This window comes from Mesoplodon mirus, assembly GCF_964341445.2.
Source record: "Mesoplodon mirus genome assembly, chromosome: 2".
In the NCBI taxonomy this organism is placed as follows: Eukaryota; Metazoa; Chordata; class Mammalia; order Artiodactyla; family Ziphiidae; genus Mesoplodon; species Mesoplodon mirus.
This window is the reverse complement of record NC_138977.1, coordinates 99154617-99178086: the sequence shown is the minus strand read 5'-3', so window position 1 is coordinate 99178086 and position 23470 is coordinate 99154617. Positions and strand designations below refer to the sequence as shown.

At 34.6% G+C, this 23470-nt stretch overlaps 1 protein-coding gene across 22 annotated transcripts in view; it reads right to left on the bottom strand.

The window, feature by feature from the left end:
• Positions 1-23470, bottom strand: part of ADGRL3 (adhesion G protein-coupled receptor L3) — a 590718-nt gene that overhangs the window by 35184 nt on the left and 532064 nt on the right. For 13 of the 22 annotated variants that reach the window (XM_082611711.1, XM_082611707.1, XM_082611717.1 and 10 more), the window contains 3 exons: positions 14620-14646; positions 11900-12068; positions 5185-5310 (listed from right to left, as the gene is read on the bottom strand). In XM_082611711.1, coding sequence (XP_082467837.1) covers positions 5185-5310; positions 11900-12068; positions 14620-14646 — 322 coding nt within the window. The remainder of the gene's footprint in view (positions 1-5184; positions 5311-11899; positions 12069-14619; positions 14647-23470) is intronic. The other 9 variants (XM_082611713.1, XM_082611706.1, XM_082611712.1 and 6 more) reach the window with 1 other exon arrangement.

The following is a 23470-nucleotide window of genomic DNA, read 5'->3' as shown; positions in this document are numbered from 1 at the left end:
GCAACATAGCCTCCTGAAGCAACGTAGATGTCCAAGGAAAGGAGGAAAACATAAAAGAATATGTATTGGATGATTTCATGTGGATAAGTATCAAACACATGCAAAACAAAAAGTACTGTTAAAAGTTAAGATAGTGACTATGTTTTGAGGTGAATGATTGAGAAGGGTTTAAATGGTTTCTGAGGCACTCTCAATATTCTAATATTTGGTTTGGGGAAGGGCAATAGATCACCGTGCCATACGCTTGTATTTTGCATGCTTTTAAAATGTTTTTTATACTGCTTAATTGAAATAATTTTTAAGTGCACGTAACAAGAGAACATGTTTAGGAAATCTGAGAACATTGCACTGAAGAAGTGACATCTCAGCTGAGAGTTGATGGAATTATGATCATTGTTAGGTGACATTTATTTGAGCTGCCCCCATTATCTTCTATTATTATTTTCATTAGTCTCCCCTACCTGGGCTAGCCACACCTGTTCCCCTGCCATTCCTTAACACACCAAGCACAATTCTGTCTTAGGGTTTTTTTGTGTGTGTGTGTTTTTTTTTTTTTTTTTTTTTTTTTTTTTTTTTGCGGTACGCGGACCTCTCACTGTTGTGGCCTCTTCCATTGTGGAGCACAGGCTCCGGACGCGCAGGCTCAGCGGCCACGGCTCACGGGCCTAGCCGCTCCGCGGCATGTGGGATCCTCCCAGACCGGGGCACGAACCCGTGTCCCCCGCATTGGCAGGCGGACTCTCAACCACTGCGCCACGAGGGAAGCCCCTGTCTTAGGTTTTATATGATTATTTCTTCTGTCTGGAGTGCTCCTTCCTCAGATACTGGTATGGATAAATCTTTCACCTCTTCAACTTTTGCTCCTGAAAGAGACCTAACTTGATCACCCTATTTAGAACTGTAGTGCACGACCCAACTCTGCAATTTCTGCCCCCATAGCATTACCATCTTCTACAATATTATTATAATATAGTTATTTCTTATATTTATATTTAATGTCCAATAATTAATGTCCAATGTCTGCATTAGGTTTGAGGCTCTAGAAAAACAGAAATTTTGGGAATTCCCTGGTGGTCGAGAGGTTAGGACTCCATACTATCACTGCCAAGGGTCCAGGTTCAATCCCTGGTCGGGGAACTAAGATCCTGTGAGCAGCACAGCGTGGCCAAAAGAAAAAAAAGAAAAACAAAAATTTTGTCTTTTCTTGTTCAGTGATGTATCACACACCAGAAATAATGACTGGTACACAGTGATTATTATATGTGTATATACATAAAATATGTATGATAAATATAATATTTAAATATTTCAATTCTTTCTATGTTCTAGGTTTTATGCTATGTATTTTTCATGTATTCACTCTTTTATTCATTACAAAATTGAGGTTTAGAGGTTCACATGTCCAATATCACAGACCAAATAAGTGGCATAACCAGTATTTGAATCCTGATCTAGGAGATTAACAGCTCACTACATTATATCAAATAATTGCTAAAAAGGAAACGGAGAAAAGGGTAAAGTATTGCAGGCAGAAGAAAAGTATACAGTATGTGGCACAGAGACAACACTTCAATGTTCATGGAATGAACCAGGACAAGCCTTAGAATATGTCAGTGAATAAAGCAACTCACAGAAAACTACATACAATAAGGTACCATTTTAAAGAAAGATTTTAAAAAGGTGAAGTAAACAACATCTTTATTGGAGGTGAAGAAATTATTGGAGAAGTCAAGGAAATGAAGAACAAAAGTTAGTAGCTGTCTCTGGTAGGGAGGCATAGGGAGGGATTGGTTAGGGAGGGGTTTCAACAAGGGAAAAATATATGGAAAATATTGTTTCCTAAGTTGGTTGGTGAGTTCTCAGGTATTGATTTTATTATACTATGCTTCACAATTTAATATATGCCACATATATTTTTTTATGTTTCAAATATTATGTAACAAAAGTAAATACATTTACAAAGTCAGTAAAACAAATGAAAGATAAATGACAGAACAATTAATGGAAGGTCAAGGTGGAAAGGACAATACTTCAGCTCATAGTTTTTAAAAATACACACACATACCAATCCTATACACATCTCTGTGAATATATATTTGTGTGTGATTATGGATATTACCAACTTTTTATAAGTGATTACCACCAGGGGATCAACCAGGGTGGAGAGAATTTTTAATTTTTAGTCTTGCCAGTCACACTCTTTCATTACCTACATAGTAGCCACATGATCTTTATTACATGTGGATGATTTCCTGTCACTGTCTTTTCTAAATGATCCCATTACCTTTCTAAAGTAATCAGAATAAAATGTGAACTCCCATACTCTTAAAATACCTAAGGATCCGTCTCCAGCCTTCTTTGACTTCATCTCCTACTCACTCTCTCACCACTTTAGCCAATGACATTCTTCTTATTCCCAAATTTGCAAGGTCTCACCCACCTAAAGGGCTTTGTATTTGATGTTCTCTCACCTGGAATTTTCTTTCCCTGAACTCCCTTCCTGTCATTTCCCCAAATAGTCTTTGCCTAGCGCTTAATCTAAGTAACTACCTGGACTTTCTGTATCACATAACCATATTTGGTTATCCACCAGCTCTCTGATATTCCCTGTTGGTTTATTTGTTTGTTAATAAATTTTCTGCATTTTACAATTAGAATGAAAGCTCCAGATCATGGGGAAAGTTATTTGTCTTTCAACCATTTTAACACCAGAGCTTACAAGACTGCTTGGCATTTAAAGAGAAACTCAATGTTTCTCAACAAAAAATATAACAATTGTGATTTTAGAAGTTCTCTGATGTGGAAAAAGGCATCTATACTCCCCAAAGTTTACCTTAATATCAGTGAGTGTTTTAGACTTTGCTCATGAAAGTTCACAGTTAATATGAAATATTTATTATTTTTACCTAAACAGACTAGATTTAAGTGACTATAATTTTATGTAGGGTTGGATTGTTGTAGTTAATCAGAATTAGTATTATATTAAGCATAATAAAAAACCTAATATTGGTTTTTTTCCCAATATTAGAATTGTGATGTTATAACTGTAAAAGTGAAAAAAATGACACAGCTTTAAAATATATACCTGAAATTATAGTCTGCAATAATGACACTAGTAAGTGGTACCTGCTCCAGTTTATTGAGCATGTACAGTATGCTGTGTTTGGTATACATTAGCTTGATCTTCCTAACAACATAAGAAATCAGAAACCACTTTACTTATGAAAAAACAGGGTCAATGAGATTTAATAACTTGTCTTGTGTCACAGCTGGTAGGTACATGGTAAGGCTAGAATTCAAACCAAGGTCTCCCCACCCACCAAGTTTATGGTTATTCTATTAAGCTGCACTGCCCTATCATGTAGCTTAGAAGTAATACTAAACACTGCACAACTCTGTTCTAACATAATAAATGAAGCTCCAAAGTGTTGTTTCATTAAGGGCATATGCCAATAAAATGACTACGGGATAATGGTTGATGAGCTCGGTTTTATGAGAAGGATGCACAAACAAATCAAGTTAAATGACATAGAGGATCTCGGCAATTTAAAAGTTGTGGAAAAGATTGTTACAAATAAGAGAGTTAAGCATTATCAGGTTGAAAATAAAGGAATGGATTACAAGGAGGTCATGCTGTAAGCATCATCCAGGTATGCCCCAACTCTTATGTGAAACTTCAGATTTTTAACTGACAAATTTAGTAGTCCTAGACTAAGAAATCTCAGTCCACCTAACTTGGAACATTTGTTTCCCCTAATTTACAACTTTGCAACCTCAGTAAGGCACAGAAATAATAAAATAAATTCAAATTATTAATAGCTGTATATTATATGTAGGAATAAGTTCATGATCATTATGACAATTAGTGCTTGTTAGGTGTTGAGATAGTCTGATAGGTTTGACAGTTATAGGTTAGTTTTAAAATTTTTAGTTGGAAATATTAGATTGATATTAGATATGTAGTTTTATTTGTAAGATAAAAGAGAACTCCTTTAGTGTGAGGAAAGTGTTTATTTCCGAGAATATTGTTCATTATCTTTGGTTTATAGAGTTTTCCAAGTGCTAGTTAGGTGTGTACAACGGTCCAGTCTGACAGTGAATGTGTTTGAGAGAATCAGATATATTAGATTTGTAAATGATATTTAAAGGTTACGAGGATATTTAATTTTCTAAGCATATGAATGGAATTGTTTAGGTGAATTTAATTGATTAAATTTACAAGCTGATTGGAAATTAGTCAAAGAACAAATGAAGTGTTCTTTTTTATATTATATATAAAGTTACCAAGTTAAAAAAATAGATTTATAAGTTGAGCTGAGTTAAAAAAATGTTATTGATTTATAACTTTATCTAGGAATTAAAATTCAAGTCTTCTTCAGAAAATTGCTATTAACAACACTGAAAAAAATGATTGTTTTTCCCACTGAACCATACAATCTTAAAAATATTAGTGTACTAGTTGGAACCCAAACTCATTCATGCATGACCCACATATGTCTTTTATTTGACTGGCTCATTTTAGTCATCCTAGAGTTGCTGAACTTTCTACGTAATAATCTTTGGACTGACATTGTGGCCTGGGAAAAATGGCAGACACGTTACCTAAAAGTTTAAAATTTCCTTGATGAGGGATAATGCAGCTACTATATTTAATGCTGGACTGATGGAAGTAGCACTTAGATCAGTTAAGTCAATGATGCTATTATGGTATTCTTCACTACCTGAATTGCCCTTCGATTTACCAGCATACAATATGGTATGAGTTAGAACTATTTTTATTAAACATACCATCTAATAAGTAAATACAGTATATGATAAAGAATTATTACACTAGTTAAGAGAAGTAATTAACTCAAGAATCATATATCTATGTAAAATATTACTTTCTTAGAATTTTGGGTGAAATGCAAAATTCCTTTCCTTACCTTCTATATTCATTCAACTGGGAATAATCTGAAATCATGAATTATTATGCAAACTTAGACCCTAAACTTCACTTTTTTTGCAATTTGGTTTCTTAAATTTCTGTCATAATCATTTTCATTTGAGACACACTAAAACAAAACAACAAATTTGATATGTTAAATACTTGGGATAGAAAATAGATCTCATCAAGAAAGGATAGCAACCCATAACAGAATACAGGTAAGAGATATTTCATTTTAGTTAACAAATATTGTTTACCTGTGAGCCTGTGGAGTACCGTCCAGGAGTTCGAGAACCAGATGTTTTCCCTGAGCCAATGGAGCTCTCTGTACTTTTGCCACTACAACAATGTGTTCGCAGACATTTCCCATACTCTTTTCGTACCTAGCCAAAAATATTAACTTCTGTTAGTAAGTAATTCATTTCAGCTAGGAAATATAAAATGCATGTGTTTTATTTTAGATAATTAATATAATTTTTTTTGCCCTACAGATATAAAAAAGTCTGTTCAGCATATATTTTATACATTTTTTTACAATATAAAATAATATTCATACTGTCAAGATTGAAATTTTGAATAATTGGAGCCTTTTAAAACACACAAACACACATATGTCCAATCACACTATAATGATACAGTCTCAGTTGAAAAAACAAAAACTTAAGACTCTTCAAGATACTATTTTTAGCTTCATAGATTTGATATGAAGTAGCCTATCTAACTCTTTCTCCATTCCCTTTTATCTCTAACTTCCTCACTAGAACAGTTGTACTGTTCTTTAGGCAGAAGTGTAGTGAGGAAGTTAGAGAGAAGAGGGAATGGAGAAAGAAGGAGAGGGAGAAAGAGAGGAGAGAGAATATTTAAAGACAAAACAGAAAAAAAAAAGGACTGTGTTGGGCTAAGCATTTTTTAAAATTTTATATTTCTCTGAAATTTATTTATCTTAAAAGAGGTCAAATTTGCAACTTGAGACTATAAAATATCCTCAAAATATTTTAAATTCATTCCTTCAAAATAGTTATATTCAATAATTACAGAGAAATATGATTGCTTTTCTATATAGCACTGTGATTACATTATTAATCCTTGTTGTAGTATAAAAATCACAGGATAAAAGGAGATAAGCATTTTTTAGCTGATGTTTTCAAACAGGAAAATATATCAACAATTTTGGGGAAAACTTTGATCATGTTTATTTAAAAATTTTTATTATTGCCTATTTAATCAAACAAGACATACAAAAATAAACAGTAACTGTTCTAAATCTCACCTCCACTAGCAACATCAAGAAAAATAATCACCAACTACTTGTTCATCAACTAAAAACACATTCTAGGATGACTTACTGGTTTTATAGTCACAAATTTTACATTCATTATGAAATAACACTGTACATATGTTATTCTTAGCACTTTATTGATTTCACATGAGTTCATAGTTTCCAGAATTTGTGACAATGTAATATTATTTAAAACAAAGTTATAAAAACATGCTTTTTTGAGAATTGTTATTTAGAATCAAAAAAAAGGAGTGTGAATGACACATTAAAATTAGTATTTGAAATAAAACATTACATCTTAATGTAGTAACAGTCATTCTATCAAAGATATAGCAAAATCAGAGACTGACTATATTCAGATTTTTTTGAAGAATTCACATTCATTAAATACTTATTATGTGATAGGAACAATGATACAGAGTGAGGTGAATCAAAGCATGGAGGAGGAGAGCCTGATAGGAAGTGGGTAGGCAGACCAAGGAAGGCTTCTTAGAGAAGAGGACTTCTTCAAGCTATCTTTAAAAGATAGGTTGGAATGTGTTGGTTTTGAAGATTAAGTTGCAAGAATGGGTAGTTAAGAGAAAAAAGGCATTCAGTGAGAACAAAACAGAGAGGCATGATGTGCTAAGCTTTGAAGCCTTTCTCTGATTTGTAATGTCAAAATTACATATTATTTAATATATTTAAGTTATATTAATGTTTTCCAACCAACCTCTTCTATGCTATATTTCTCAATAATTAGAAATAATTATTTTTATTCACTATTTACAAGCCAATTCATATTTTGTTTATTTTTTTAAAGAAGTAAGTTTGTGCCCACCTGTGTGTGTCCAAGACATGTGTGAGTTTTGGGAGGGTGAGATGAGAAGCTTCTACTTTTTAATCACTATTTGCTAGGAACTACGCTAGTCTCCTCCCTCAAAATGATTCTGGGAAGGGCTTCCCTGGTGGCACAGTGGTTGAGAGTCCACCTGCCAATGCAGGGGACACGGGTTCATGTACTGGTCTGGGAAGATCCCACATGCTGCAGAGTGGCTGGGCCCGTGAGCCATGGCTGCTGAGCCTGCACCTCCACAGCCTGTGCTCTGCAATGGGAGAGGCCACAACAGTGAGAGGCCCGTGTACCACAAAACAAAACAAAACAAAACAAAACAAAACAAAAAAAAAACTCCTATAGGAAATATGATTGTTAAATGTCCATAAGAGCCAATACTGTCTATAGATTCAGTGCAATCTCTCGAAAAAATTTCAATGATATTCTTCAGAGATATAGGAAAAACAATCCTAAAATTTGTACAGAACCACCAAAGTCCTCAAACAGCCAAAGCAATCCTGAGAAAGAACAAAGATGGAGGTTTCATGTTTCCTGATTTCACACTATACTACAAAGCTAGAGTAATCAAAGCAGTATGGTATTGGCATAATAGACACATAGACAGTGGAACAGATGGAGAGCCCAGAAATAAACCCTTGCATATATGGTCAACTAATATCTGACAAGGGAGCCATGAATAATTAATGGAGAAAAGACAATCTCTTTAATAAATGGTATTAGGGAAACTGGTTAACCACATGCAGAAGAATGAAATTGAACCCCTATCTTATACCACCCACAACATTTAACTCAAAATGGATTAAAGAATTAAACATAAGACCTGAAACCACAAAACTTCTAGAAGAAAACAGGGGAAAACTCCTGGACATTGGTCTTGACAATAATTTTTTTGATATGACATCGAAAGCACAAGCAACAAAAGCAAAAGTAGTAATTTGTACTACATTAAACTAAAAAAGCTTCTACACAGCAAAAGAAACAACAGAATTTATTAGCAATCTACAGGATGGAATAAAATATTTGCAAATCATATATCTGAAAAGGGGTTAATACCAAAAATATATAAAGAACTCATACAACTCAGAAGCAAAAAAACAAACAATCCAATTTAAAAGTGGACAAAAGAAATGAATAGAAGTTTTTTACCTAAGAAGACATACAAATGGCTAACATGAAAAGATGCTCAACATAACTAATTAGAAAAACGCAAATAAAATCACAATGAGATATCACTTCACATCTTTTAGAATGGCTAGCATCAAGAAGACAAGAGATAAGTATTAGTGAGGATAAGGAGAAAAGGGAGCCCTTGTGAACTGTTGGTAGGGATGTAAATAAGTACAGCCATTATGGAAAACAGTATGGTGGTTCCTCATAAAATTGGAAATAGAACTACCATATGATTCAGCAACCCCACTTCTGGGTATATATCCAAAGGAAATGAAATCAGGATCTTGAAAAGATGTCTGCACTTCCATATTCATTGCAGCACTATTCACAACAGCCAAGATACGGAAGCAACCTAAGTGTCCATCAGTGAATGAATGGATAAAGAAGATGTGTTACATATATCTAGGAATATTATTCAGCCACGAGAAAGAAGGAAATCCTGCCATTTGCAACAATGTTGGATGGACCTTGAAGGCATTACGCTAAGTGAAGTAAGTCAGACAGAGAAAGATGAATCCTATATGGTACCACTTATGTGTGGAATCTAAAAAAGCCAAACTCATAAAAACAGAGTAGATTAGTTGTTACCAGATGTTGGCTGTGTGGAAATGGTGGTCAAAGGGTACAAACTTCTAGCCATAAGATGAATAAGTTCTAGAAATCTAAGGTACATGATGATGATTCTAGTTAACAGTACTGTATTATACAGTTGAAAGTTGCTAAGAGAGGAGATCTTAAGTGTTCTCACCACAGAAAAGATGTTAGATGATAGAGGTATTAGCTATTAACACTATGGTGGTAATTAGTTCACAGTACATAAGTGTATCAAATCAATACATTGTATACCTTAAACTTACACAATGTTATATCTCAATTATACCTCAATTTTTAAAAAAGGAATAAAAGAAAAATCTCCTAAGACTGTTTCTGCAATTTCAAAGAGAAGTATCTGGATTTTTTGTAGGCAAAAAAACGGTGAATGATAATTCGATGTCCATATTCTCTGATGTTGGGCTATGTTCTTGACACTCAATAAAAATGCCACCAAAATTGAAAAATTCAAAACACAGAATGCATGAAAGAAAATATGCTTATTAATAGTTATTATAAATCATAAAAATAAGCTTCTGAATCAGGGCCTGGCACTTTTTTTCAGACAGTCAATATTTCAGGCTTTGTGAACCAAGAGGCAAAACCAACAATGCTGTGTGTGTACTTATTTTAAATTTTAAATGTATCCATTTAAAAATGCAAAAACAATTCTTGGCTGACTGACTGTAAAAATTAAAAGCAGCTGGACAAATCTGGCCCACAAGCTGTGGTTTGCTGAACTCTGTTCTAATGAATCACAAAATTGAGCTTGATGACATATATTTTTTTAAAATTTCACTTCTGTTAAATATGTTCAATATACTAAAAATTCTAGACGTTTTTGGATCCTGAGGTCTGGTATCTCTACCTGGACATCAAAACATTGACATATATTTGTAATACAATATAAATAATAATTGGGAAAACTAATAGGTACTGGTTAATAAAAAAATAATTACAATCAAAATCATTCATGCACAAAGCACAGAACTATTTTCTGTTCTGTAGAAAACTTCAATATAAACATTAAAATTTAAAAATGTGTTAGTCCAATTTCCAGCTAATACATAAAATAATGGATAAAGCTGGCTCCCTATATTTGAAGATGTTAGTATAACTAAATATGATGGCCCAATATTCCCTTATTTATATGGACAAATGTCATCCTTTCCCTTAATCTCCTGATTTTGCACCCATCATTCTACATATTGCTCTTGACAATCAGTGATAGTTTTTTTCTACCAAAATCTAGAAATCCTTCCAAGTGCTTAGTCTTTCTGACTTCTCTGAAGTGTTTTATAATACTGACAAGTGTCTACTTCTGGACATTTCCCCCTTATCTTTCATTTAGGTCTTATCTTCTCATTCTTCTCCTCAAACACTTTCTTCCTTCTATTTCTATTCTTACTCATTATTAATGTCTCCTACTCTTCATAATCATCAAGTGTGTTAGACTGTGTTAGACTTACCCAATTCCTCATCTTCCTGGGGTACAAAAAGTAGAGTATGTTTCCCAGTTTTCCTTGCAGTTTAGTTGGTATTATTTATAGTGTCCTATCTGACGGAAGGTGAGTAGAAGTGATGTGAACCACTTCCAGACTTTTTATACAAGATCTTCTCTCTCTTTCTCAGACTATCTGCTAGATGTCAACACCCAAGGTGGTTGTGGAAATTGAACAGTGAGGTTGGCTGAGCTTTCATTGGCCTGTGTCCCTCTATGAGGCACACTCATCAATTGGGCAATGAGTAAAAAATAGCTTTATTAGGTTAAATGATGGCAATTTGGGGTGTATGTACACTAAGTATTTGGGAAGATTCATCCCTTCCAACACAACCTCTTTTCTAAGTTAATTCTAATCCATTAGATTAGAATCCATCCATTCTAACATCATAAACTCTTTTCTTTTCTGTAACTTACATTTACAGGTCTGAGTAATCAATTCTATTCTAGCCTGTATTTAAGATCGTGCCAACACATTTTTAATACCTACCACTACATAAAACTGAAACAGGATAAAACTGGATGCATCTCAACAAGTAGACACCTTTCTCAACTTTTATTTGAGGTTCCCTTAGTCTCTTAAGCCAAAAATCGTAGAGGTGGATATCTTTACTCTTTATTTTCCAAAAACAATTTTAGGTCTTATAGTTTTTTTTCTTAGAAAAAAAAATTCACTTCTTGCCATTTCATTTTCAGAGCCACCTCTCAATATCTCAAAATTATTTTTATTACCTCCATTTTACACATGATGAAACTGGGGCATATAAAGGTTAATTAAATGGCCCAAAGTCACATAAACCTTTAAGTAGAGGAGCTAGGATTCAGACCCAGTCCTGGCTCAGGGGTCTATATGGTCAGAACTACAAAGACCACATTTATAATAGAGTTAAACAGTGTAAGAAGAGAAAATCAATCTTGAGATAAAAAAATGCAATGTAAGTATTTAGTTGCTAAAATCAACTTTGAAAATGAATATATTGGCCTTAAAGATGTGAAAAATCATAAAAATAGACCAATATTAAAATTAAATATTGCATTCTAATCAAAATCATAGATTTTATAAAAGATGCTTTTAAAGAAATACAGAGATATTTACTAAGTTTCCACCATTCATTTAAAAAATAAATGTTTTTATCATAAAATGTTTAGATAATTATATTTTCTAGAATATATCAATACAAATTAGTATTTTTTAAAAAGAAAAACATATATTTGCTATGCCATGCCATATATGTATATATATACATATATCCCATGCCTCCATAACATCTTAGAAAATCTACTCCCTAATATACAAATTCCATGTGTCTGCCAATAAAAATATTAAAGACTATAAGGTCAAATCTATACGAATATAATTTTTGTACATTGTCCAAATCAAAATATTTTGATTCTGTTTTTTTGCTGTTAAGCACATTTGCCAATTTTTATGCTTTCATTTTATGTCTGTTTTGTCTTTACTATTATAAAAATAAAATCAATTAAGTAATATATTTATTTCTTAGAGACAAACACATCAAGAATGATTTATGTTATGGGTACTTTGCTGTCATAGTATATATGCTATTTATTCTTGAACAGAGAATGCTAGCTTACCTTCTTTTGTAGGACACAATGGAAAATGAATATAAACATTCCCTGTAGAGAATTGAAAATGGTGAAGAGATACGCCATGATGACTGTGCTTTCATTAATATACATGAGTCCAAAGGCCCAGGTCAATCCTAATAGGCAGAGAAGAGCTATTGCACCTATAACCCATGACCTGCAGAGAGAAGAGAAAATTAAGGGTTATCAAATAATTTGTCTTTAATTAACACAGTCATGTTGTATCAACAATACTGACACTGAAAAAAATGTTACAGTTTTATTGACAGAAAATGTAAGACAGGTGGTATAAGTACTTTAAGATTTTAATGAGAACTTACATGTTTTCAAGCTTGAGGAGATATACATGAATGAAGATGCTATAAACACAGAAATTCACTTATGCAAAAGCAGATTTGTACTATTAAATTATTCATGTATTTGCAGCACATATGCAAATGGTATGGATATGTAATTATGGTGAATGGCAAGGGGGAAGAGTCTGTAAAGCTATGTTAGTCTCCACTGGTCTCATTGGTATGATAACATTTGTTTGATTGGACTCTTTCCATTAATCAAACATTTGTTTCATTGGACTCTTCATCTGATACACTTTTACCCCATTTTTCCAAATTTCCTCTTTTTTCCATAAAAAATTTAGTGTTTATAGACAAGAACAGAAGGAACCAGTATATGGAAGATTGTATAAAATTTGAAACTTCTATTTTTCTGATTCTATAGTTAAGTAGAACAAGTGTGAGATACAGTAAATGGGAAAAAATAGTTCCCCTCTAGATCACCATCTACTCTTTCAGCCTTTGGATTGCTGTGTCTTGGGTTATGTTGGACTAGACTTCGGACACCAGGCAATTGGCAGCTTTGTTGAAAAGAAGCCCAACAGTTCAGGACACCTTCATGTCTTTGAAGTGTCTGCAAACTCGCGGGAGAAAATGAAGCTGAGAATGGGATGGAGAGGGATGAACAAAGTAGTCCAGAATTGAAGACAAATTCTCACTCTCACTCCATTCCCTTAGTTTCCTCCAAGCTGCCAGTCATAATAGTAATAAATGGGTGACAAAAGCCCACATATTTGTAGCTATGTATTATGTATTTACTATCAAAATAAAATAACTCTTTCCAATAGACAGGAATCCAATAACTGAAAATGGAATCTTCTCAACTTCTCTCTAAGTATATAGAATAGGACCAAAACAGTCTAGATCTCTATATTCTTATGAACCCACCTTTTCCTTTCCCAGTATACTTTCCTGAACATGGTAATCTAATATTTATTTTTAGCAGACTACTATCTGCTATTTACATTGTCTAAGGAATAAATATGGGGATTGAAACTTTGCAAAATGAAGGGGGAAAATCATATATGTTTACTATAATCTGAAGCTGGGTTTAATAATTTTTTCAGAGAGAACTACGTCTTAAGAAAGATATGTCCCAAAGTAGTCAAATATTATTAAAGTCTTATTAAAATTAATCTCAAATATTTACCATTTTTCTTCTACAACCGTCAGCCACTATATTTCAAATGTAAACATCCACTAAATTTAATGTGCTTAATTTAAAACTTTAATATTCTTGAATAAAGAATCCCTAAAGGAAGCTTGCCATTGTATGTGGCATGTTTGCTTATACAAATTAGAAAACATCTTAGATATTAATATCTTATTTTACAAGCAGATTCAGAAGTATGAGAACTTTCAAGGTAAAGCTCTTATTTGTTTACAGGTATTGGAATAAGGAAAAATGGGGAGAGTCGCCATTAAGTCAAAATTGCTATTCAGATTTAGAAATAAAATGATAGGATAAAATACTCTAGCCAGCTATTATCCACTAGAAAACACATGATGGGCCCAAGTGTTAATGATATAAAAGAGTGATGAGCCCAACTTGCAAAGAAAAAAATAAGCAAGAACATGAAGAAGTAAGTGAAATGGTATTGGAGAAAATGAAAACAAAGGACTCTTCACCAGAAGAACAAACTGAAAGTCTACAGCAAGGTCACCCAAAGGTTGCCAATCTTAATTACAGGACATGTAATTTTAAAATGTACAAAGGAAAAAAAGCCCAAATATTAGCATTTGTGTTTATGCTTATAGATTAGTACAGACTTGTAGATTTGTTTTAGAAATTTAAAAGATACGTTCATAAACAATTAGATCAACAATCAAGTGACGTATCGAATTTGAAAGAGACAATTTTGCATATATAAAGTTTAATTTTTGAAGGAGGTATTTTCCCCTCTTTTGGATATTTAACCTAAAAATTCATTAGTTTCATTTGCAATTGGGTAGTTTCATACCCCTGAGATCATTTGAAGATATAACACTAAATCACGAAATAATTTTAGATGAATGATGTCCAAACAAACAACAGAAATGAGGACATATGCAACACAGAGGAGCACACTGAAATGAAAGGAGAAATCTATTAAAAGCAAAACAAGTCTGTACCACATGAAGTTGCTATTACTGTGGCGCTAAATTCAGGTGATATCCAATTAAAAGAGGTGAAGCAGAATTTTTCTGGCAAAACACCTGCAGCATATTTATTATGCATAGAAGTTGTATGCCTGATTATTTTCCTGCACAGTTTGCTCTTCTGCCTCAATGTGAATGACAGAAGCTCTAATGATTTTTCAGTACTGATCTGACAGCTGGTTCATGGGACCACACTGATAAATGGAATTTATCAGCCATTCAGGTCATTCTTACTTGATGAAGGGTCTGTTATCCTCATAGCTAAAGAATGCATAGACATAAAGACAAGAACACCAACATTAGCATTTTATGACAAAGAATTTCATATGAAAAATATTCTCCTGGTCCCCAAAGGCCTCTGTCCCCCACCTCCCTAAAAGGTATCATAAACTTCCCTTTATATCTAAAAGGTAAATGCTAAAATGACCATGAGAACTTAAATAACGAGGAATAAAATCAATTTTACAATACTGCAATATCCCTTATGAGACTAAAAAATTCCATTTTTTCATCATGTGCTCATATTACTTGTGACTTGACAGAGACATTTATTTCTAAGAGATCACATTTCTCTAGAGAATGAGAAATCTTATGAGCAATCTGGAAAAGGCTTGGGGGCATACTTAAAATGACAGATTTCATGTCACCTAAAGGTCTTCTTATTGTATAATATTAGTAGGTAAGATTACTTAATTATGGACAGTACACTTCTGAGTAATTTTAACTTGCAGATGATTGACCTGAGTTAAATCTGAACATTATAGCTCTTTAAAAATAATCAACCAAACTACTTTAAAATTCTTTCTGATAGTGCACTGAGAAAAAATTTTGAATAATCTTTTGTAGTAATAGGAGCAAACAGATGGCACCTGTTCATTCTCACTTATATATACTAATCTATTTAGTATCATCCTGATAAAATGAGATCCAAGCACCAAATTAGTAAAGACTAGTTAGGGGATATTTTTTTACAAACATAGTTGCTGCTCAGTGAATTGTGATAGGACAGAAAAGAAACAGAAAACTGTGTCCTCTTTTCTCTTACCTCTTGCAAGAGGCAATCGTTTCTGATATTATGCATATACAAGTAAAGCTCTTAGAAAGGCTCCAACTGTGATGCATTTTGAACAAAGAGAACCACTGATAAAAAAAAAAAACCTTACTCTCCAGGGTGATGAAAGGGTAAAGAATAGAGTGAGAGCCTGGGCTTTGAAGCCAGTTTGCCTGAGGTTTACATCCTAACTTAATTCACTTACTAGCTATTTGATCTTAGGCAAAAATTAATTAGCCTGTGGTTGTGTCACTTTATACATCTATAAAATGGTGGTAATTTTCTTGTGATAATGAAATGATATACTGTGTATTGAGTGCTCAGAACAGTGTCTGACATATTGTGTTTGATAAATATCACATAGTTATTATTAGACTATTTTCACAGTGAAAATACAGAATTTCTTACCCAAAGAATAAAACACCAAATAATAAGGGAGAGGACTGGCAGCATGAACACAGCCTGAAGGGGTTAGTGCACCACGGCTAGCCCAGAGGGAGTCCGGGAAAAAGTACGGACCTGCTGAAGAGGCAAGAGACCTTTTCTTCTCTCTTTGTTTCCTGGTGTGTGAGGAGAGGGGATTAAGAGCACTGCTTAAAGGAGCTCCAGAGATGGGCGCGAGCCGAGGCTAACAGCACGGACAACAGAGACGGGCATGAGATTCTAAGGCTACTGCTGCCGCCACCAAGAAACCTGTGTGCGAGCACAGGGCACTATCCACACCCCCCTTCCGGGGAGCCTGTGCAGCCCACCACTGCCAGGGTCCCGGGATACAGGGACAACTTCCCCGGGAGAACACACAGCGCACTTCAGGCTAGTACAACGTCACACTGGCCGCTGCTGCCGCAGGCTCGCCCCGCATTCCATAACCCTCCCTCCGCCAGGCCTGAGTGAGCCAAAGCCCCCTAATCAGCGGCTCTTTAACCCCGTCCTGTCTGAGCGAAGAACAGATGCCCTACGGCGACCTACATGCAAAGGCGGGGCCAAATCCAAAGCTGAACCCCGGGAGCTGTGCAAACAAAGAAGAGAAAGGGAGATCTCTCCCCAAAGTCTCAGGAGCAGTGAATTAAATCTCCACAATCAACCTGATGTACCCTGCATCAATGGAGTACCTCAATAGACAACGAATCATCCCAAATTGAGAAGGTGGACTTTGAGAGCAAGATTTATTATTTTTTCCGCTTTTCCTCTTTTTGCGAGTGTGTATGTGTGTGCTTCTGTGTGAGATTTTGTCTGTATAGATTTGCTTTCACCATATGTCCTAGGGTTCTATCCGTCTGTTTTTTGTTTTTTGTTTTTTACTTAAAAATTTTTTTCTTAATAATTATTTTTTAATTTTAATTATTTAATTTTACCTTACTTTATTTTTTTCTTTTCTCTTCTTCCTTCCTTCCTTCCTTCCTTCTACTTTTTCTCCCTTTTATTCTGAGCCGTGTAGATGAAAGGCTCTGGGTGCTCGAGCCAGGAGTCAGTGCTGTGCCTCTGAGGTGGGAGAGCCAACTTCAGGACACGGGTCCACAAGAGACCTCCCAGCTCCACATAATATCAAACGGCAAAAATCTCCCTGAGATCTCCATCTAAACACCAACACCCAGCTTCACTCAACGACCAGCAAGCTACAGTGCTGGACACTCTATGCCACACAACTAGCAGGACAGGAACACAACCCCAACCATTAGCAGAGATGTGGCCTAAAATCATAATAAGTCCAAAGACACCCCAAAACACACCACCAGACGTTGACCTGCCCACCAGAAAGATGAGATCCAGGCTCATCCACCAGAACACAGGCACTAGTCCCCTCCACCAGGAAGCCTACACAACCCACTGAAACAACTATAGCCACTGGGGACAGGCAACAAAAAAAACGAGAACTATGAACCTGCAGCCTGCAAAAAGGAGACCCCAAACACAGTAAGATAAGCAAAATGAGAACACAGAAAAAAACACAGCAGATGAAGGAGCAAGATAAAAACCCACCAGACCTAAAAAATGAAGAGGAAATAGGCGGTCTACCTGAAAAATAATTCATAATGATGACAGAAAAGATGATCCAAAATCTTGGAAATAGAATAGAGAAAATGCAAGAAACATTTAACAAGAACATAGAAAAACTACAGATGAAACAAGCAACAATGAACAACACAATAAGTGAAATTAAAAATACTCTAGAAGGGATCAATAGCAGAATAACTGAGGCAGAAGAACGGACAAGTGACCTGGAATATAAAATAGTGGAAATAACTATTGCAGAGCAGAATAAAGAAAAAATAATTAAAAGAACTGAGGACAGTCTCACAGACCTCTGGGACAACATTAAAGGCACCAACATTCGAATTATAGGGGTTCCAGAAGAAGAAGAGAAAAAGAAAGGGACTGAGAAAATATTTGAAGAGATTATAGTTGAAAACTTCCCTAATATGGGAAAGGAAATAGTTAATCAAGTCCAGGAAGCACAGAGAACCCCATACAGGATAAATCCAAGGAGAAACACTCAAAGACACATATTAATCAAACTGTCAAAAATTAAATACAAAGAAAACATATTAAAAGCAGCAAGGGAAAAAAAAATAACACACAAGGGAATCCCCATAAGGTTAACAGCTGATATTTTAGCAGAAACTTTGCAAACCAGAAGGGAGTGGCAGGATGTATTTGAAGTGATGAAGGAGAAAAACTGACAACCAAGATTACTCTATGCCGCAAGGATCTCATTCAGATTTGATGGAGAAATTAAAACCTTTACAGACAAGAAAAGCTGAGAGAGTTCAGCACCACCAAACGAGATTTACAACAAATACTAAAGGATCTTCTCTATGCAAGAAACACAAGAGAAGGAAAAGACCTATAATAACAAACTGAAAACAATTAAGAAAATGGGAATAGGAACATACATATCGATAATTACCTTAAATGTAAATGGATTAAATGCTCCAACCAAAAGACACAGACTGGCTGAATGGATACAAAAACAAGACCCATATATATGCTGTCTACAAGAGACCCACTTCAGACATAGGGACACACACAGACTGAAAGTGAGGGGATGGAAAAAGATATTCCATGCAAATGGAAACCAAAAGAAAGCTGGAGTAGCAATTCTCATATCAGATAAAATAGATTTTAAAATAAAGAATATTAGAAGAGACAAAGAAAGACAGTACATAATGATCAAGGGATCGATCAAAGAAGAAGATATAACAATTGTAAATATTTATGAACTCAACAGAGGAGCACCTCAATACATAAGGCAAATATTAACAGCCATAAAAGGGGAAATCGACAGTAACAGATTCATAGTAGGGGACTTTAACACCCCACTTTGACCAATGGACAGATCATCCAAAATGAAAATAAATGAGGAAACACAAGCTTTAAATGATACATTAAACAAGATGGACTTAATTGATATTTATAGGACATTCCATCCAAAAACAACAGAATACACATTTATCTCAAGTGCTCATGGAACATTCTCCAGGATAGATCATATCTTGGGTCACAAATCAAGCCTTGGTAAATTTAAGAAAATTGAAATTGTATCAAGTATCCTTTCTGACAACAACGCTATGAGACTAGATATCAATTACAGGAAAAGATCTGTAAAAAATTCAAACACATGGAGGCTAAATAATACACTACTTAATAACGAAGTGATCACTGAAGACATCAAAGAGGAAATCAAAAAATACCTAGAAACAAATGACAATGGAGACAGGACGACCCCAAACCTATGAGATGTAGCAAAAGCAGTTCTACGAGGGAAGTTTATAGCAATACAATCTTACCTTAAGAAACAGGAAACATCTTGAATAAACAACCTAACCTTGCACCTAAAGCAATTCGAGAAAGAAGAACAAACAAACAAACAAACAAAAACACAAAGTTAGCAGAAGGAAAGAAATCATAAAGATCAGATCAGAAATAAATAAAAAAGAAATGAAGGAAATGATAGCAAAGATCAATAAAACTTAAAGCTGGTTCTTTGAGAAGATAAAAAAATTGATAAACCATTACCAAGACTCATCAAGAAAAAAAGGGAGAAGACTCAAATCAATAGAATTAGAAATGAAAAAGGAGAAGTAAAAACTGACACTGCAAAAATACAAAAGATCATGAGAGATTACTACAAAAAACTTTATACCAATAAGATGGACAACCTGGAAGAAATGGACACATTCTTAGAAAGCACAACCTGCCAAGACTGAATCAGGAAGAAATAGAAAATATGAACAGACCAATCACAAGCTCTGAAATTGAAACTGTGATTAAAAATCTTCCAACAAACAAAAGCCCAGGACCAGATGGCTTCACAGGCGAATTGTATCAAATATTTAGAGAAGAGCTAACACCTATCCATCTCAAACTCTTCCAAAATATAGCAGAGGGAGGAACACACCCAAACTCATTCTATGAGGCAACCATAACCCTGATACCAAAACCAGACTAGGATGTCACAAAGAAAGAAAATTACAGGCTAATATCACTGATGAATATAGATGCAAAAATCCTCAACAAAATACTAGCAAACAGAATCCAACAGCACATTAAGAGGATCATACACCATGATCAAGTGGGGTTTATTCCAGGAATGCAAAGATTCTTCAATATACACAAACCAATCAATGTGATACAACATATTAACAAATTGAAGGAGAAAAACCATATGGTCATCTCAATAGATGCAGAGAAAGCTTCTGACAAAATTCAACACCCATTTATGATAAAAATCCTCCAGAATGTAGGCATAGAGGGAACTTTCCTCAACATAATAAAGGCCATATATGACAAACCGACAGGCAACATCGTCCTCAATGGTGAAAAACTGAAAGCATTTCCATTAAGATCAGGAACAGGACAAGGTTGCCCACTGTCACCACTCTTATTCAACATAGTTTTGGAAGTTTTAGCCACAGCAATCAGAGAAGAAAGGAAATAAAAGGAATCCGAATTGGAAAAGAAGAAGTAAAACTGTCACTGTTTGCAGATGACATGATACTATACATAGAGAAAACTAAAGATGCTACCTGAAAACTACTAGAGCTAATCAATGAATTTGGTAATGTAGCAGGATACAAAATTAATGCACAGAAATCTCTGGCATTCCTATACACTAATGATGAAAAATCTGAAAGTGAAATCAAGAAAACACTCCCATTTACCACTGCAACAAAAAGAATAAAATATCTAGGAATAAACCTACCTAAGGAGACAAAAGACCTGTATGCAGAAAATTATAAGACACTGATGAAAGAAATTAAAGATGAGAGAAATAGATGGAGAGATATACCATGTTCTTCGATTGGATGAATCATCATTGTGAAAATGACTCTACTACCCAAAGCAGTCTACAGATTCAATGCAATCCCTATCAAATTACCACTGGCATTATTCACAGAACTAGAACAAAAAATTTCACAATTTGTATGGAAACACAAAAGACCCCGAATAGCCAAAGCAATCTTGAGAACAAAAAATGGAGCTGGAGGAATCAGTTTCCCTTACTTCAGACTACACTACAAAGCTACAGTAATCAAGACAGTATGGTACTGGCATAAAACCAGAAAGATACATCAATGGAACAGGATAGAAAGCCCAGAGATAAACCCACGCACATATGGTCACCTTATCTTTGATAAAGGAGGCAGGAATGTACAGTGGAGAAAGGACAGGCTCTTCAATATGTGGTGCTGGGAAAACTGGACAGGGACATGTAAAAGTATGAGATTAGAACACTCCCTAACACCATACACAAAAATAAGCTCAAAATGGAATAAAAACCTAAATGTAAGGCCAGAAACTCTCAAACTCTTAGAGGAAAACATAGGCAGAACACTCTATGACATAAACCACAGCAAGATCCTTTTGGACTCACCTCCTAGAGAAATGGAAATAAAGACAAAAATAAACACATGGGACCTAATGAAACTCCAAATCTTTTGCACATCAAAGGAAACCATAAACAAGACCAAAAGACAACCCTCAGAATGGGAGAAAATATTTGCAAATGAAGTAACTGACAAAGGATTCATCTCCAAAATTTATAAGCAGCTCATGCAGCTCAATAACAAAAAAACAAACAATCCAATCCAAAAATGGGCAGAAGACCTAAATAGACATTTCTCCAAAGAAGATATACAGACTGCCAACAAACACATGAAAGAATGATCAACATCATTAATTATTAGAGAAATGCAAATCAAAACTAAAATGAGATAACATCTCACACCAGTTAGAATGGCCATCATCAAAATATCTAGAAATAATAAATGTTGGAGAGTGTGTGGAGAAAAGGGAACACTCTTGGTCTGCTTGTGGGAATGTGAATTGGTACAGCCACTATGGAGAACAGTATGGAGCTTCCTTAAAAAACTACAAGTAGAATTACCATATGACCCAGCAGTCCCACTACTGGGCATATACCCTGAGAAAACCATAATTCAAAAAGAGTCATGTACCAAAATGTTCATTGCAGCTCTATTTACAATACCCAGGAAATGGAAACAACCTAAGTGTCCGTCATCAGATGAATGGATAAAGAAGATGTGGCACATATATACAATGGAATATTACTCAGCCATAAAATGAAACAAATTTGAGTTATTTGTAGTTAGGTGGATGGACTTAGAGTCTGTCATACAGAGTGAAGTAAGTCAGAACGAGAAAGACAAATACCGTATGCTAACACATATATATGGAATTTAAGAAAAAAAATGTCATGAAGAATCTAGGGGTAAGTCAGGAATAAAGACACAGACCTATTAGAGAATGGACTTGAGGATATGGGGAGGGGGAAGGGTAAGTTGTGACGAAGTGAGAAAGTGGCATGGACATATATACACTACCAAACGTAAAATAGATAGCTAGTGGGAAGCTGCCTCATAGCAGAGGGAGATCAGCTCGGTGCTTTGTGACCACCTAGAGGGGTGGGATAGGGAGGGTGGGAGGGAGCAAGACGCAAGAGGGAAGAGATATGAGAACATATGTATATGTATAACTGATTCACTTTGTTATAAAGCAGAAACTAACACATCATTGTAAAGCAATTATACTCCAATAAATATTAAAAAAACACCAAATAATAAATGTTGAATAGTTAAATTATTTGAGGATGTTTCAGGAGTAATATTATGCTGTAAAATAGATGTGGCAGAAATAAGTTTGTAGATGGTGCAGGGAGTGACTAACCATGCTGTCTGATATGGAGTTATTGGCCGCATGAGTTTGGTTAAATTTAAATTCATTAAAATGAGATAAAGTTTAAAATTCAGTTCCTTAATCACACTAGTTACATTACAAGTACTTAAAAGCTTCAGTAGCTGCCATATTGGACAGTGTAGTTCTAGAACATTTCTGTCTTCACAGAAAGTTCAATTGGACAGTGCTGGACTAGAGTTTTAAGCCAGGAAATGAAATTCCAAGAGAAATTTAAATAAAGCCATGTATGTGAAAAGATAAAGAGAGAAGAATTTCTAAGAATTGATCATATTTAACAGCTGTAAACTGTGCCAAACAAGAAAATCCTGTACTTCTGCTAACATTGAAAACTTACAGAACTTAATAAAATGATATTTATTCCATTATATGCATTCCCATTGCATCAATATATTCCATCTGTGATGCCAAGTTCATGATTGGAATGACTGTATTTTAATCTGTATAGTACAATGTTAAGTAAAGAAAGTTTCAAATGTTAGCATGTAGGAAAACATGCAAAAATACTCCACAAATTTTTATTAAGCTATACAAATATTTCAAAAAATAAAATACAGAACTTGCACTGTAATTGCTGGAGTGAGATGTTTGCCTTTAATAAGAATCATTAAAGAGAGATATCAGGGTGCAATTCAGCAGTTTTTGTTGGTAATTGTAGGGATCAGCCGCTTGCTCTACTCAATAACAAAGATAGCAATTCCAGCTTTACTTAGAGTTAGCTATACCTATGTGTTTAAGTAGTGTCCACAAGAATGTGAACAGAAGTGAACTGTGGCATTTCTGGGTCTTGCCAATTAAGGGATTGGAATTGGTCTTTCT